The 18,284-nt window shown below is 36.8% G+C and overlaps 1 protein-coding gene across 1 annotated transcript; it reads right to left on the bottom strand.

Moving 5' to 3' along the window:
- Positions 1 to 664: 664 nt before the first annotated feature.
- LOC113348948 (proteasome activator subunit 4-like) lies at positions 665 to 15,775 on the bottom strand. Its single transcript, XM_026592863.1, has 35 exons — positions 15,523 to 15,775; positions 14,859 to 14,961; positions 14,631 to 14,743; positions 12,979 to 13,101; positions 12,677 to 12,778; positions 12,427 to 12,592; positions 12,231 to 12,347; positions 12,013 to 12,080; positions 11,810 to 11,911; positions 11,495 to 11,711; positions 11,047 to 11,277; positions 10,836 to 10,963; positions 10,613 to 10,730; positions 10,288 to 10,506; positions 10,047 to 10,202; positions 9,856 to 9,932; positions 9,540 to 9,748; positions 8,666 to 8,882; positions 8,496 to 8,575; positions 8,268 to 8,385; positions 8,004 to 8,174; positions 7,279 to 7,447; positions 7,150 to 7,193; positions 7,009 to 7,051; positions 6,782 to 6,927; positions 6,261 to 6,355; positions 5,005 to 5,894; positions 3,987 to 4,250; positions 3,795 to 3,890; positions 3,033 to 3,211; positions 2,668 to 2,749; positions 2,103 to 2,227; positions 1,829 to 1,921; positions 1,122 to 1,275; positions 665 to 1,018 (listed from the first exon to the last, which is right to left on the bottom strand). Exons 1-35 carry the CDS (start codon positions 15,681 to 15,683, stop codon positions 977 to 979), a joined length of 5,418 nt encoding a protein of 1,805 aa, XP_026448648.1. The 5' UTR covers positions 15,684 to 15,775; the 3' UTR covers positions 665 to 976.
- Between the last annotated feature and the right edge of the window lie 2,509 nt (positions 15,776 to 18,284).

Genomic DNA, 18,284 nt, shown 5'->3' with positions numbered 1-18,284 from the left:
ATTAAATCAGAAGAAGGATGGTTTTTCTCAGAATTAAATTCCAACCATTTAGTTTGTTTTTCTTCTTTAGAAAGAAATGCTCCCAAAGTAGGAGTGATTTGCTCAAATCTCTTATAACTAGTGATGAAGCTTCCGTCGTCAAAAAGACCACCTATGGAGATTCTGTCGCCGGATAAGTTGATGATGAAGATTCCGATGAAGATTCCATCGCCGGAGACAACCAAGATGAAGATTTCGTCGTTGGAGAGTATCACTATTGATCTTAAAACCCAACCCAATAACCAATAATCGTCATTGAAGCGAAGATAAACCTCAAAAGAGTAGATAAAACCACCAAAATCGTGTAGATAAGTAGAAAACATAATAAAAGCAAACTAATCTACTAACTAACCTAGAAAGCAAGGAAAAATGAATAAATCTACTCAGATCTAGTCCATGTTGTTTTTGATGGTTTTGTTGAAGGAGTGAGAGAGAGGAGAGAGTACTATTCTGTTCAATATGTTGCATCTAATCAGAGAGATGGAGATCATGCTCTTAAAAATTCCTTGGATCTGATTCTAATAGTGTATTGTGTTTGGTTAGTGTGAGTAGTATCAAAGAACAGAAGTGCAACTTTTTTAATGGTTAAATCCGAAAAGAACAGAAGTGCAAGGACGTTATATGTGCAAGTGTGCCGAGTGCACGATTCTGTGAGATGAGTTTACTGTATATAAACAGATGCAATGTCTACATATAATAATAAAAATTAATGAAAAGAGAGATTCAAAATGTAACCAGATATAATTCGAGCAGATTTGAACCACATCAGACTAATGAAAAGTTGAAAACCCATTTTCTAGAACTCTTACACTAGCTCCAATTCTGATTCTTTTCCATCAATTAACATCTCGATAAATTCTACTTCTCTATATCTCTATATTCAGTTCCTTTTTATTCTATAAGAGTTCTGCTTTTCTAGTCGAGGAAGACAAACAGATCAAGCGAAATATGATGATGAAGAAGAAGTATCAGCCAAAACCTGCACAATGTCGGTGACGAATTATAAAATATCTAAATAAAACATGATGTAGCCAAGTCGATACTTGACAGCCTAATAAAATTATTAAATTATGCGGCTATACCTCAAGTTGCTCTTCATTAAAAGAGTCCTTCTGAATACTCCATGTGTCGGCATGGGTCCTTCGAAATTCGGCAACTGCTTTCATAACTGTAGATCTTATAGGTGATGGTTCTCCGATAAAACGAGCCAATAATGTTACATGCTCAGGAAGCCAACTGCAAAAATACAAGTTTATGATACAGAATTAGAAGAGAAAGACTACTAAAGAGATTAGAAGAGAAAGCCTGCTAAAGAGAAGTGTTTTCAACGGGCGAAATCTACAATAAGTAAGAGTTGCAATACTACATTCCTTCAGAACATCCACTATGCCTTCTTTTGTAGAGCTTAATTGTAAATATTATACTGGAGCAGGATCAATTGTGCTCACATCTTTTCCCCCATGGCCCACTGTCGGTTCCTTGTCAGGATTATGATATACTCACCATAAACCATTTTTTTTTTTGAAAAATTACCCTATTTTAAGTTTGCTGAACATGAATGGTAAAACCAATATGATACAACTTTTTGAGGACCCCTTCCCCCACCCCACCCCTCCACCCAAAAAAAAAAAAAACTGTCAAAAACAGCCTTTGGTCCGATGTGAAGAGGATGCCACGGTAATGCACCTTGACCTCACATATTTATTGCTCAATAAGTCCTATTTTGAATTTTTTTGAAATCGGACTGACAGAAATGTCTGATTAACTTATGCTGTAGAGTTTCACATACCTGGGCATGTCATAAGGAACTGATAATACAGAGGCTGCCAAAGCAAGGACTGCGCCATGTGTCAAAGCTATGAACTGGTTTGAACTTGAGACTCTGAAATTGCAAAGTTGAACTTTAGCATCAATATGCAAAGGTTTTGAACGTAACCATACATACGATATATAACTAGAATTGCAAATAGAAACTGCAATCACGTGTTATTATTGTTAGTGTGAATGTACAGACACAAAGAACAAAGAAGATGTGGATTATAGGTGGTAATAGAAAATCAAACCTCTTCCTTGCTTTCTTTTGAATGGAAAAGGCTTCCGCAAATGCTTTACTACGGAATTCACCGACCAAATCCTCATCCCCACCCTTTAACAAGCCTGCAAGAACTCCAGCAGCATGTTCCCTTACCTGAGACAGCAATTAGAAAACCGATTTAGTTCTGATATTGCCCCAAGGGTGTAATGATGACGGTACCAAGTTAATTTGCTAATGGTAATAAATGTGTGGTTGTAGGACACTGATACATTCGAATGGGCTCCTCTTTAGCCAAATATGTGTGCACGAGTGTGGAAAGATAGTCTCAAAAGTGAAGGAGCCAGAGCAGAATATGAATAGACATGGCAACTTTCAAGTGTTTCTCATTCAATAAGCAGCATTAACTCATAAATAAGTTTTGAAAAATGCATAAATTAGAGCTGAGAACGTATAGATTTATTTTGTTAGCCATACCAAATTCAATAAATTTGAGTAGATTATGTATATAAAATTGCTAATAAAACATCTAATGCAACATAATTCTTCTACTACGTCGGAATATCAAACTTTAAATCACAAATTCAGAAGTTTACCTCAACTTGAGAGTCTGTGAGTAGCTTTTCAGTGCTTTTCCAGATTTCTTGTTTCTCATCACGTGAAAGAACAAAAAAGTGCCTGTTTCAATGGCAAGCAGCAGAAAGTCATGCATTTTGAACAGATTTACGTAATCATACTTACAACAAGAAGAATGAAGAGAAGTAGACTTTTATTGAGTCACGAGGAAATTATATTCACGCAATGTAAACATCCCAAATGTTAACTTTTTAAGGCCTCCAAGATGTAAGCGTGACACATGAACTACCAGACATGGCATAGAACAGAGTAAAGATTCTAAATTACTTAGCCTACAGTAAAATAAATCTATACCTAGATATAAAGATATATTAACATTGCACACCTGTACATAAAACTTCTTAGATATGTCAGAGTTGCATATCTGGTTCGCCAATTGCCATCAGTTGCTAAAGAAAGAAGCACCGAGACAGCCTTTTGAAGATGGGGCTCTGGAAGTATTCTCCACTTTAGCAATTCAAAAGATGCCTTGGCAAGTGTTGACAAGTCTTTATTTGATGTTTCCTTCAGAGAAACAATGAAAGTTCATTAGACACTGGTGCTACAGCAACGCATTTCAAGCAAACAAACTCTAAGACGCATTTAGTTAAATAGAGTAACTTGGATGTCAGATACTAGAAAATGCAAACAATACGACAAGCAGTACTCTTCAAAACAGCATAAAAGTACACGAAACATCAGGCACGTGTTAACACTTAAGTTACAACCTTTTCAGTCACCTATTTATCACAAGAACAGCTGGGCTTTGCTTGACAGGGAAGAATTTGCCATTGATTTAAACATGTCGCCTAGAGCAGAAACCTTTTCTCTCTCGATCTTCTAACAGGATACATAATAACATAATACATCCAATTCCTTTTTAATACTTTTTGCTTCCTACTCTCTCTCTCTCTCTCTCTCTCTCTCTCTCTCTCTCTCTCTCTCTCTCTCTCTCTCCTTCCTCTATTCTTTAAATAATCAAGAAAATACTAGAAAAAAAGTAAGCGAAAAGTAAACCAACAAATACAGAACGCATATAATATCATATCATGGCAATGACGGCATCTTACAATTATAATTAAAACTGTTTTCTGCTCACTCTACGTACCTGCAATGCGACAACAGGATGAATAAGATCCACAATTACGTTCAGCAAAAGTGAAGACCTTCCAGACTTCAAAGATGAAATGATAAAATGGAATATCTGCACCCAATTGAACAGGAAGAGGTTGGCGCGTTAGGGTAATGTGAAAGAAAATCGATTCAAGTAGGCATTGGTGAGCAACTGTAAATTGCATACCGTTTCCATCCATTTAACATCTTGTGACTCGGAGTCTGAAAGCCCACTATCACGAGATACGGACTCCAAACTGTTAGCTTGACCAGCATTCTGGATATTTGCAGCCAGTTCAGAAGCCTTATGTGTTAGAAGCTGATCCCAGTTTTCCCTTTTAAATGTATAACCTTCTGTACTTCCCACTTCATCAGAATGGTTCCGGGTAAGTGTAGAAAGCCTTATATTTGAGCACAACACAGACAGGGTAACACCAATTGCTTCCCTTACCTGCACCACCAAAACTCTGCATAAGACTATATTTGAGCAATAAATATAAGAATTAGAACGGGCGAGCAGAGATATCTGTATTCTGCAACATAGCATTAAAGCAATTAAAGACTCGTAAATATCTACCACTTTTGAAGCACAGCGCTTCACACAAAATTAGGCTTTGGGGACATTAACAACGCTTGAGACGCCACACAATCCAGAGAAATGAGATTCTCGACTATATAACAAAATCAAAATACAAAGCCTTTGTCCATGAAAGTCCATGATTTCAGCAGTGCAATACATATAGTTCATTTGTGATTTCAGCATTCTCGACGTGCATTTTGATGGATAAATAGTACTTAAATTGCGTCTGTGATTCCTCAAATCTCATTTGTGACGCTTCACAGATGGTTCACAGCTTGGAAGTCAAACAGGGTAACAGAAACCAACGGAAAAAGCTAACAGACGTGGACAAAGTGCAAACAGAAACCATCAGAAGAAAAAGAACTATTTTGATTCCTCCTGAAGCTCAAGGTGAGCAATAACAATTTATTTGATAATAAATCTAACGATTCTTCAGAAAAGAATAAACCTTAACGAAAATTCAGCAATTATAATCTTTTATGAACTGTAGAGCTCTCAAAAAAAAAAGTGAATAACCCATTACCTAAATTTGTTATATTCTGAGAAATTTCAAACAAGAATTTTGAGTTACGAAAACAGAAAAAATGGCAGTATTCAGAAGAAAGCAAGAAAAAGTTACACTTACTTGGGCCGATGAATGGCTCATGTTATCCAGCAACTCAACCAGAAGACAATCATGAAACTGGATCTCTGCCATTGGCATCCTTGGTGCGGAGAGTTCAATCAGTACAGCCGAAAGAAAAATATATCTCTTTGCAACTACATTTGTAGCCACTGTCTGAGGCAAAGGAGTCAACAGGCAATTCATGATCTTTTGCCTAAGAAGAGGAACTTTTGTTCCGCGTTTTCCTTTCCCTGTAACTGCATAACGGATGCAAGCAGTCCACTCAGGAATAGACTCTACAGAAGGTGCTAAAATGATCTTCTGCAGTTGGATCATTATCCAGCTGTCCCATGCTCCTAATAGACCTTTTACATCAGAATGCAGTACTCCTGCAAGTGCTTCAGCAGCCACACATTGCTTAGATCTCTCCTTAGCATCTGAAAACTCCTCTAATGCTCTCTGGAGTGCTAATACAACTGGCATACCACATTCTTGAATCAATCGCTTGAAAATCCGAGCAAAGTTTGAAAAGAAGGTATTATTTCCATGCATAGAAATCCAACTAGGAGTGCGAGGCCATGAAGTTGAAAAGTCGAAATAGAAAAGAGTGATCGACTTGTCCGCCAAGTTCTGAATAGATGCTGCGTGATTTCCTCTGGATGAATTTCCATCAGTATCAGTTGTTACATGCACATGAGAAAGGCTATTCAGTGTCTCGGAAAAAAATCCCTCCTCCTGAAATATTTGGCTCAAAGACCCTTCAACAGAAGACTTGATGTTCCCTTCGAAGTCTCCAGACAAATCATGCTCCGGGATTTTGTATGGTGATTCTTTCAACAAGGTATTTAGAGCTGAAATTGCAAGTATCCTTGTCTGAGGAAGTGGACTCTTCAAATTTTGCAAGAAATGACCTGGAAGAAACAATTTTCGTACTTATATATAGCATACAGTAAACTGATTCAAGAGACATGATAATGAACAGAATTGATACATAATTCTCTAAAAAATTACAGTATTAACAGCAATTTCAAATAAGTAACGATCAGAGATCATTATCATTACAATGACCACAATAACAAACATTTTCAAACATAGCTCGTACCATTTTGTACAATGACGATCAGAGATTGTTTTCAATAATTTTTTAGGTACTCTTCGTTTGAAGTTTAGGCTTTACGTCTCACTCATCTTGCTAGTTTTCATTTCCTAATATAGTTTCTACCTTGTGATGTTTTTCCAGGAAAAAAAAATCAGTAAATTCATCAATGTGCACTAACCCGTAGTTTGGCTCAAAATTTTCGAAGATGTATCAGGGTCGCTCCTAGAAGCCATAGTTAACAGTAGCAATACTCTGTTAGCCATCAAATTGTACCTGAAAAACGATAGCAAAAAAAAAAAAAAAAAACTCACTTGTTGATGCTGAACAAAGAGACCCCTAAATCTGTAAATATAAAGCAAAACAAAAGAATGACACTTTTTTTACACACAGACCCTGTGCATCACAGCATGAACTAAATCCTAGGAAAATAGTGTGAACTTCTGTTTATTAACGTAACTTTCTTGTCCAGATCTCTAGAAGTTAAAGGTTTAGGGTTCGTAGGTAAAATACCAGTCCTGATCAGTATAGGTAAGTTGCTACTTGACGACAGAAACAGTAAATTCAGCCTACACGATTTGGCAGGAAGAAGATACAACAATTTTACTCCTAAATGAATCAATATCCACAACTATGATTTCGCATATAATGCATGTACCACCTTTAAAACATTACATAAAAGATAAATAAAGTAACCCTTACCGCCAATGCAACCCCGAGGTGTCAAAACTCAGAGAAGCAATCTGAGAAACCAAATCTGAAAACTCTGGTTCATCTAAATGATTACCAGATTTCCTGAAAATACTCCTCGATAGTCCCGCGAAATGGATGTTGTATTTAACAAACAGCTATCGACATCAAAAGAGCAATAGTGATTAGACACAGATTGACTACTCAAAATCACTTAATACTTCATCATTAAATTTTACCTCATTGATAGCTTTCTGGGCTTTCAGCGATTCATGATGAGAGCTTCAAGGAACACATAGCATATGAGAAAAAACTGAAAACCAACTCAGAAGAATATGCAAAACTCAGCAGGAAGTGTGAACTGTAGGAAGAAAATGTACCTTGTGAGGATGCTCAGGAGAAATGCGGAGAAGGATTTTAGATCCTGGACAAAAGTACACGAAGGTGTTAATCAGCAAAATGTCACCACCTGAAAAATTAGTTTCAAGCAGTCACTTGTGTATAATCACCGTGGTCAAATGCTTGAGAACAGTTTGTGTGGCAAGAATTGAGCAGGATCCAAGCACTATATGTTCTGATGCGTCTGGATTGAGTAAGTTTTCGGTCAGGGCCAGAACACACTTTGAAATCATGAATGGCCACCGCTTGAGAATCTTAAGGAGGGATTTCCCAGCAAGCCTAAAAACCAGTTCGATGACCAGATTCAGAAAAAAAAAATATACATAATTAAGAAGCCGCATATAATATTTTCTAAATAACCAATCAACTGCTTTATAAAAAACTCATGGTTAATCTAAGACTATAAGAAAAGCATGCTTTCATAATAGAATCCAATGTTACCAACAACTTGGAACTAATAACTCTCTATGGAACAATGAGGAAAGATGTACCCAGTTTTACACGACCTTTTTACAGTACTCAATGTATTCCAATCCCCTGGTGAGTAAAATAGTTCCATTTTGCATTTCAACAAAAGAATAAATTAGAGGCGTGCTGCTAATATCTAGACAAAAGCATTCAGGCCTGCAAGTAAGTGCCTATGCACACTAATCAATTGCCTAATTATGAGGAAGCCCTCACAGCTCACTGAAGTCAAGCCAAAAATGCATTATCCCAAGCAAATGTGCACCATTTGAGGGTAGGCACATATTAGTAGGCTAGAATGTCTTTTCCCTAATATTAACAACCCTAATATTAACAATTTAGAAGAACCATAAAATGTTAGTGGACTTACGCACGAACAGTTTCATAGCTATGCAATGAAAGGCTCAAAATATCATCTAGTAAAAGAAACACATGATCTGACGGAGATAGATTTCCATTCATACGGAACAGATGATATGATGCCTGTGATGATCTCCAAGTGTTATGCATGTATGCCTTGTCAATAAGTCCCCATCTGGGCCTGAAGAAAACGTAGAACATGAAGTCGAGAATTAGCCAAGAAAGATGGAAATTAATAATAATTTATTTTATTATTTAGGAAATAAGGCTTAACCTTCTTTTTCCTTTGGAATGAGATGACACAATAAAATTTATTGGAGGCTCTATTATGGCAGCAGATTCCGATTTCCAGGCCTGCCGATGATTTGACCAGTCATCAAACTCCAAGCTTCCTGTAAAACAGATAAGAGGAATCAACATATGAAAGCATATAGAATTAGCAATCAGTGTTGAATGCTTATGTCTTGCTAATTGAAAAACTTTTTAAAACACAGAGCCATACCAAAGTTTCCTAACGCATCCATTATACGAACAATGAGTATCAAAAGGATGCTATCATCCGATCTTTCTGCCAATAAATACCTGCACAGTGATCCAAAAATCACAGTTGTTTAGAAAACTCTAGAAGAGCAGAAGGGCAGCTTTAATAAAAAATGAGGTATAAAGAATTACTTGCAAGCCACGTGTATGATTTCAGCTGCTTTTTCCCTTAGTTCAGAGCTTCCAACAGTTGAACCAGTTGCTCCAGCAATTAAGAAAGAAAAATCATCTACACCTTTGACCCTCTTATTCCTCAATGATGGACGAAAATCGGGCAAGCATGAAAGAACGCCTTGAAGTGAAGAATCGATGCGTAAAAGAGTAACTTTTAAGTGTTCTTTCTCATTTCCTGGAACACAACATCATTTGTCAAGGATAGTTAGTATCTCTGCTTGTCCCACAATCTCCAATATCTAGAAATAAAAATCACCATGAAAACTAATGCGTACAGATGAATTTTAGAGAAGAAATGATGTTAACACAGCAACCTAATTCCTCTCACCCAAGTTTATCTAATCCATAACCAGATCCCTCTCAATAGAAGCCCAAGGTCATGGACAGTTCAATCCTTGATAATAGTTGTCTTTAACCACGAGACATGAACACCACACTTCCTAGATTTCACTTTCTAAGACAGAAACAAGATAATGTGTACAATACTTGCAGGCCCTTCGGCAAAATTACCATAGAATCACGAAACGTAGTGTGTATCTTGTGCTTACTTTCACATAATTTTGTTCGAGCACTAGGTAAGGTACTTATGTCTTGTGTGATATGCAACTGTGCTATAGCTATTATTTAAACAACTCAAGACTAACAAGTTAGCAACCAAGTGCATAATTACTAAATTACTGACAAGTAGATAGGCATGTGGCAGTGTCCACGTGGTATTAGCTATTTACACCAAGCTTTCTCAATAGATCCCGTTGACTAAACTGAAGTAGTTCATGATCATCTATGAGAAAACAGAGAAGGAGCGAGACCAGTGAATGAATACACGGCTTACCCGGGTCAGAGTGAATTTTAGCCTGACATATTCTGAGAAGATCATCTAAGGCTGATCCAAGATGAAGGTTTAACAGCTCATTTGCAAATATGACTTCCTCCTGTACAGGAATGTGCCACTTAGGGCGCAACGACTGGACCTCGCTATGAAAACCTTTTGCACTAATCCATTCCTCTAAAGGAGCAGCATCAGGATGATGTAGAATACACCTTGGGAGCAAAAATCAGGAAGCTTATTTTGATTGTTTAATGAAAGAATAAAGTTGCAGACAAATGGTTATAGAACAGTAACAGAAAAAAATAAGGAAATCACATACTTATATTGGTCAATAGGATAATAATGAACCAAGCTTCCAAGGAGAGATCGAAGAACATGATCAGCTGCTCCATTAACCTATAGTATCATGAGCATAGAAGTAGAATATTAAGTTATGTTTCAAAAGGAATTCCATTAAGCTATAGGACAATGATCACACAGTTTAACATTACAACAGATACAACACAGAACCTTCCATGATGGGGCTTCAAAGGAAGCCATGATCACTTCCTTCATTTGGTCCTTGTAATGAAGAAGGACTGGACCGGCATAACTGATGGCAACAGATAATATCCTCAACTGGTAATCAACTGCTGTTTCCAGCGCTGGAGAAAGAGTTGGCTTTGCCTGCAACAAAATTTGAAATTTGAATCCATGTACACATAAAGCAGCTAAAACCAGTTTACAGAAAAAAAGGAAAAAAAAAAAAAACCTTTGCTGCAAGGGACGGATCAGAAATTCCCGTTCCTCCAAAACCAGTACTGGGTGTCCCTTTTAAGGATGATATGATAGACTTCAAGATAGGTTCGATCAATTGACAAGCTGACTCATCTGGATTAGAATGAATGCATGCGCAACAAAGAAGTCCAATTTCCCCAATAGCTCCAGGAAGAATATTTGTCGTAACAAACTTAGAAATTTTCTTCAAAGCCTACGAAGATATATAGAAGAAGGATAATATAATGATCATTTATATGACCAGCAAACTATGAAGCATAAACGATATAACCCAGTAAATAAAGTAAGATAACTCGAACCTGACGGAATAAAGGTTTGGACAGTTTCCCGAGCAATATCTCCAGCATGCAAAAATAGTAAGGACCCTCTTCGACTAGAAAAGTCCCTGATGTTGCTGATGGGTTGACACTTTCGCTTCTGCAAAATGAGAATAAAAATACGTTACCATTGCTGCGTCAAAGCAAGTTATAGATGGAAAGAAATCAGAACTCAAAATACAAAGAAGAAAAGAGTACTACTTACAGAACAGCACCAGGTTCCAAGTGCAGCAATAAAGAAAATAGTCGACACAAGAACTCATCAAGCCATTCAGAGAAGCTAATGGCTGACATAAATGCCAGCCCATCTTCAGTATCATCTAACATAGCAATCTGCAACGGTAAAAGATGATAAGTTTAGCTATAACCATTTTTATCGATTTTACTTAATCAATACATAGATAGGTGGCCCTTACGTTTGAAAACATGGAACCAATCAATTGCATGGTTGCCATGGTCTTTGGAGGATCATTGGCATCCATACCAAGTAAGGCATTTGACAATGAACTCATTAGAAGATCGGTGTAACCATTTCTGATTTCGATGTCCTTTTCATCAGAAGAAGATGAGACAGATGCAAGAAAGAGTGCCCGTCCAGCAAATGCTACTGATGTGACAGCAGTCTTCAGTTGGTGAGTAGCTGTCATCTATGAGAGAATAAATTAATGGACAAAGAAAGTTGGTTTTTTGTTTGAAAATTTATATCAGTTTGAATTTGAATGGATAAAAGTATAAGAGAAATTCTGTATCAAATAGTAGTAACTGACATGTTATTCAGCAAAGAGTAACAGAAGGTAGGTATAGAGTGGTAAGACATACTTAGAGTTCTACCATGTAAATATCAATAGAAAAAGAAATACTCACTGTCTCCAATGCCATATGAAACCGAGATGCTATAAAAGGAAGTACTAGAGAAGGCTCCACATATGCCAAAATGGAGGTTGCAGCAGCAACAGTTTCAGCAAGAGATTCATTTTTGCTGTATTGACCACGATCAATTAACTTAAGTACCACTTTGACAAATAATGTTCTTTCTTCTTTTCCAAGATATTGTTCTATCTGCCTCTTGTCATCAGTGTTCCTGTATCAAACATTGCTTCAGTAATAAATAAGATGAAGTTTGAAAAACCTTCATAACAATGGAATATCTCACTCTAAATAATAGATAAAGTCCCTTACTCTTGTTCACGCTGAAGACGCTTTTGGAAGGTAATAACCAAGTAACGCAAGAAACGCTCTAAAGAGTAAGTCCAGCGACCTCCATTAGAGGGGTGGTAGTACCTGTGCAACAGCATAGAAAGTGAGGAGGGATTGGTTAAAATGTCAACAACTCTGAGGCATTAAGAGGAAACAAATGAATAGTATAACGGCAGAACACAAACTGCTCTAAGAGGTTGACCAATTTCTCAAAATATGCTTGTGTCGAACTTCCAGGCTTTAAAAGATAAACCTGCAACATAAAGCTTCAATACAAATAACACATAATACCATTGAACTTGAAACTTAGACATACGAATTGTCAAAACAATTGCCCTCGAAATAATTTCCTCCTAAATCAGTATATTTAATAACTCTATGAAAAATGATGCAGCTTCCTTACAATTGATTTGGCAATGTCCCTAGCTGGAGTTATCGCTTTGTTGGAGAACAAGAACCTCGTGTTTCTCGGGACATCCATAGGGTACGGGTATGAAGCATTTCCATTTGCAACAGGTACCTATTGTAAACATACTAGCTTAGTAATTTATACTGCATTGTAAATGATAAAAGTCAGAATGTGTAGTCCATTTTCTCACCTCGAACATATTTAAGTATCGAGTAAACAGGTCAGGTAAGATATCCTCCCAGTCAATGAAACTGTAGTTCTTAATACAACGACCAATAACAGCAACCCACTGACTGTCCCAAAACTGACAATTCGGTACAATATCCCATTGACCTATGCAGTGTTTGATCCAATCCCTGAGAAAGTTTATTTGTGCCATAATCAGTCACCACCAACAGAAGAAGATAATTATCCTTGAAAGAATATTTGAATATCCTTACTGTGAAAAGAAGTCCTGATTTTCTGAGTTTGTAGGAAGAAACAACTTCATAAATCCAGAACCATCGAAGGCAGTGTTATGCCATGGATTTTCCAACTGCAATCTGCAAATATAGTGTAAATAAGCGATGTAAAATCCACTGGGGTAAGCAGAATTCACGGAGTATTTTTAGCTAATTAGCAAATAAAGGATGATAGTTTGAAAGGTTGTAAATCAACGCCTTTTATTGGACAGATGATACCGAAATGCCAGATCGTGACATGACGGAATCCTTTTGGACCATATTGAAGACAAAATACAAACCTGAATTCGGACCATATCTCAGCGGCAGAACCTGAAGGGAAGAACTTCCTGCAACATCTAATAAGGGATGTTACAGCCTCAAAATGTCTCTGTCTCAATCTCCATCCTTCCGGCCCAGTATTTCTGTACAAATTAAACAAAGCAAAGTAACTAGCAGGAAACTGTCCAGCACCTTTAGTGGCTATGAGAAGTAAAATCCCAAGTTATCCAATGCCGGATTCATAGTTGACGATTTTGTATGGTGACTAATAATACTGATTTGGAAACACATTTTAATGACAAAAAATTAAGCAAGGGACAGATGGTCGACTGCAACCAATACATGCCTGGCAATACTCAAAATTAATAAGCACTATCTGACTTCTGCAACAGGATCATACTCCTATATAAATGCATATATGGAACATGTTAATGAAACAGTAAATGGTCAATCTTGGTTGATGGAACTGTGATTTTTTTTTACTGAGTTGAGATAGCATGTCTATATATATATTTTCATTCTCAGAGAATACGAGTTGTATAAAGAATCTATTAACTGCATTTTCAAAATCTGAACTCAAGGCAAATTAATGGTCTTGATCAACAAAATATAGTAACCTCCGCACTGCAGATCTTGGTTATGTATCACACTTGGCCTGACAAGTTTAATGTGGCGCCACATACACAGAAAGGAGCAGTTGTTCAACTACTGAAGTAAGGAAAAAGAAGACAAAAATGACAAACCCAAACTCCAACGGAAGCTCGACTTTAGTGTTTAATTTGTGCCTCCTAGGTGCAGGACTTGACTGTTGACCAAATATTTTCCACACTAATTTATACTTAGATAGTTTTAGCACATTGTGTTTGAGTTACGTTGGTCGAATTACTGCCAGTTTAACCTCCAAGAACACATATTAGACTACTATTGATTATCATGATTAGGGGCAATCTATGGGCAACATTTTACCTTTTTTTTTACCTTGATAACTAGAGTCTTAATCTATGGGCTCTATTTAGTCCAAGGTAGAAATAAAAAAATATTATTACAAGCATAATATTTAGGCTTCAAAACAATCCTGAAACCCAGTGTTTATTTTCCCTTCCCCTACACATTGTTATCCACACAATGGAACTATAAACCAGTATCATCTGTTTGTGTTTCACGTGTTCACACATCTTAAGTTGGCGAAGTGAGGTGCAATCTCTCAAGCAACACAAACTGGTAAAACTCCGCCAAATTTTATTCGTTAAGAATGGGTTTGACCAATCAGACCTGTCACATTATCGTTTTTAACAGCAATGCTTCTTGTTTGATATTTTGGAAGTTTTCCTCGAACGGACTCTCCCTACTCCGTGTTTTTGTATCTGATCTTTCTTACTAAGTCACTCTCTATGTGGAGCTAATGCCAGGGAAAAAATGTGCTTAGGTTATCCAATGCAGTGCCTATGGATTTGCCTTGAAATACTATATTGCAAGTGTATGCTTCAGATTAAAGCTGTTGTGGGATAATGATTCTTAAGTTAACAATTTTGGTGTAACATGTTATCATCTTTCCTAGTTGCTAGAACATTTTTAAGACGCATGAGCACAAAGGCTGAAATTGCAAACGTTACAATAGTCCACAGTTAAAAATCTCAACCAAGAGAATTAAAGGTCAAAAAGGAAGCCTTACCGTGTGAAATGTGTTTGCATTAAAGTATCATAAAGAGGTCGCCATTGCACCTTTAGGGACAACTTTTTCCCATACTTATTCACTAATCGGCATAAAACGTTCCCCCATCTAACCTAATCAACAGAAAGTAAGCAAATAAGTATATTGAGTTAGTCAAGTTAAAGAATCAGAGCTATAAAGAAAAACAAGTAGGCACGTGAGGATGGGCATAAAAGGAACTTGTCAAACCTGGGCATAAAGTTTGCTCTGTGACATGTGAAACAGTTGTAATCCGATTTGCACTACTTCCCCAACTTCTTCCAAAGAAACTTCGCTTTTCGCCTTTATAAAACTGCGAAAAGGAAACAAACAAACATTTAAGACTAATGAACCTTCACAATTCACAATAGGAATTTTTTTACCCAAAACAACTTTCGCTCCTGTGGGAACAGCAATCAAAATGGTTGAAAACTGTATTCAACAACAAAAAATTAACAGACAATACTTTCACACTTGATCAAGTGAAAGATATAATAGCTCAACACTGCCCTAGATAACTTTGTGTACAACACAAACTCAATGATGAACCGCATAGCTTCTAACGTAGTTTCAGGTTTAAATCCCTTCTTTCTGGAAGAAGCTTAAGTAATTTACATTAGTATGTCTTAAAACAACAACAAAAATGTCAAGAAACAACAAAATTTCAACTCCTCCATACTCCAAATTGTCATCAACTGGTTTGAGCTACGTAATGTTACAACAACTTAAGCTAATTTTAGTTGAGATTCCATAATTAGAACTAATTAAACAATACTATTCTCAGAAGGAGAAAAAAAAAACCTAAAATTCTTGTATAAACAATTTAATGAAATTCATCAAAAAGAAGTTCAAGAAAACCATAATTGAAACTCACAGGTCGATAACTGAAATCCATTTCAGAGTTGAATAGACAGATTCTGGATCGTCTGGTGTCCATGATTCCTTGAGTGATCGAACAACATGTGAGAATGATTCTTTCTCTTTTTTGGTTTCTTCTACTATCGGTGAAGGAAGCCATGAATTGTAGAGATGCATCTCTCTGTAGATTGTTGAAGAATAGGGATTTTTGGCTGAGGTTTTAAGTTCTTCCCCAAGTCTTCTACATGCCTTTTATTGACTGACTTCAATTTTTCCCAATTCGTGTTATTCAAGAAAATTTAAACCGGGTATAGCCGGTTCGTGGTAGAATTGAAATGGGTCACTCATGATGTCAGTGTCCTTCTTTTATTAAAGCACAGTACATGGGTGTCAATGGGTCGTCGGCTCCGGCTCGGATTTGTTTTTTTTTCTTTTTTATCAGTGGTTGTATATGAACCACGAAAAACAAACCCATGGCAAAACGGCTACTCATATGGGGGTGGGCTCCGCCCACAAAGAGTTAGCAGAGGGGCACTTTTGGTGGGACCCACTGAAGTGTTTGTGAGTGTCGGTTTTGCCATGATTTATTTTGGCGGTTCACAGATTTCCTATTTTTTCATACTCCGTACATAAGAAAAGCAAATAATTCGAGATTCAAGGGCCGGACTACAGCCAGACTTCACCAGGCTGAAGCCACCCCTAAAAGCCTTATGGTAACAATTGGCTTAAGATAGGGATAAATTTTGGTAAAGTCCGGGGTGTGAGACATTTCCAGTTCCGTCACTCCCGAAATTACAAAATCGATGCATTTCGATGCCCTGTGTTAATTCCCGATTTTGGTTAGGCACAGTATTCCTACCATTTCTAAGAAAATCGAGTCCTTCAGAACAAAATGATTCATCTGATCCATATAAATGACAGGCTCTTTAGAATTAAAATTCTTGCAAAAAAAAGAGCCAGATGCAAAGCATCTCGATTATCAGTTTTGTGAATTAATCTAAGGTTTTTAAGAACAAAAGGTATTTGCTGCAGTCTAGCATTTTTGTCTCCTTGATAGCTTCTTGGTAGAAAGTTGGATAGCGTCCTTGGGCTGCATCATGATATAGATTTTTAAAACTTTTTAAAGCAGTTCATCCTCAGCTTCTACTGGCACATTTATTTTTTGCATTTTCTTGGCTCAATCGAAATCTAATAAGCTCCCTTGTTTGCTTCATGGTATCCTGGATATCCTTTAGCCCCAGTGAATTTTCCTGCAAAATTAAACATAGTAATAACAATGTAGTTAGTTTGCGTGTCATGTAGTTGAAGGTTACACATCTTTATTGACCTCATATTGTCCTTGTCCCAAGTTAGGTGAGTTACAACTATTGGTTTAATAGTGTCAAATCACTTGTATTGTAATAATGATTATGCATGATATGATGAGGATGATTGTGCATTCAGTTATGATCACTCGGGTGAATGATGATGTTCTCCGCCGTTAACTTAACATTTAAAGAGGTAGAATCTAGCTTTCCAGATGAACCAACAAGTAGTAGCATAAGCGGCAGTTTGATGTTTACTTTTCCCTATCCAGGAATTCAGCCTATCAATAAAGGTAGCTTGATTACCACCAGTATCATGATTATATCCCAACAGTTCCAACCATACTTGGATAAAAAAATGTACGTTCCAGGAAAAGGTGCACCATAGTTTCCTCCCTACTTTTGCGTGACTTACATATTGGATAAATGTGGTGCATCGCATTAGTAGGCAGAATCATATATATGAGCACATTTTTAGATAAAGATTTATATGGCTGGTGAAGTATCCATGCTCCAAATCTTACTCCAAACTGCCAGATTTGCATTCTGGTTATATTTTTCTCCATCTTAACAATGTAGAGAAATTTAACCATAAAATTTTGATTTCAATTAGGTCTCATATAATAGTATCCTTCTCTCTAAAGTGGATCATAGTATCATTAGTAGCCTTTTTTTCTCTTCAGTTAAAGAATGCCTAGAGTTTAATGTCATCACAATTACCAATATTGAAGATGGGATGTTTCACTAGAGTACAATCCTCTGGACAGTTAGGTGGTTTAGTTAGATGAATATTCGGAAGAGCAATCCATTTGTCATCCCAGATTTTAATGTCTGCCATATCAGATATCACCATCATGCCAAGAGCTTCCCTTTTGAATGTTGCCAATTCCACCCAATATCCCTTTCCAAATCTAGGAATCTTCGGTGTTTTCCTTTGTATCCATATTGAGAACATTATTCTTTTTGATATACTTAGCACATATAAGGGATAAGAGAGAATCTTTATCTTGTGTAATTCTCCATCCCATTTTAGTAATCATAGCACTGTTAAAAGCCTTTGTGTTCATGAAACATAGTTCTTCCAGATATTTTGGTTTGCAGATAGAATCTCAGTCAGAGTCTTTTCCCTAGAAGAAATCCCTTTGAATCTTGTTGATGTTCTGACAAGTAGTTTTGGGAAGCTTGATGTAGTTTATTTGATGGACGGTATAAGTTGAAGTAATAAATTGATGGGGGTTTGTCTACCAACAAGATTTAGGTGTGTACTTCTCAACCAGCCGATTTATGCTTCAGTTTATCTACACGAGGCTTGAAAGATATAATTTTTCTTATGGAGGTAAACAAAGGGTGACCTAGGTATTTATCTCCATAGTCAATCATCTAAACTCCCATAATAGTGCTTATCCTAGTGCCCAGTTGTTCATCAATATTTTTTGCTAAAGAAGATCCCAGATTTGTTGAAGTTTATTTGTTG

This window comes from Papaver somniferum, chromosome 2 (genome assembly GCF_003573695.1).
Source record: "Papaver somniferum cultivar HN1 chromosome 2, ASM357369v1, whole genome shotgun sequence".
In the NCBI taxonomy this organism is placed as follows: Eukaryota; Viridiplantae; Streptophyta; class Magnoliopsida; order Ranunculales; family Papaveraceae; genus Papaver; species Papaver somniferum.
This window is presented reverse-complemented; position numbering and strand designations above follow the sequence as displayed.

Coding starts and splice junctions, on each gene's coding strand:
- LOC113348948 (XM_026592863.1), bottom strand. CDS start 15,683: ATGCATCTCTACAATTCATGGCTTCCTTCACCGATAGTAGAAGAAACC. Junction 12,593..12,676: donor AATCAGGACTTCTTTTCACA/GTAAGGATATTC, acceptor AAACTTTCTCAG/GGATTGGATCAAACACTGCA. Junction 8,576..8,665: donor ATCATACACGTGGCTTGCAA/GTAATTCTTTAT, acceptor ATCACTGTGCAG/GTATTTATTGGCAGAAAGAT.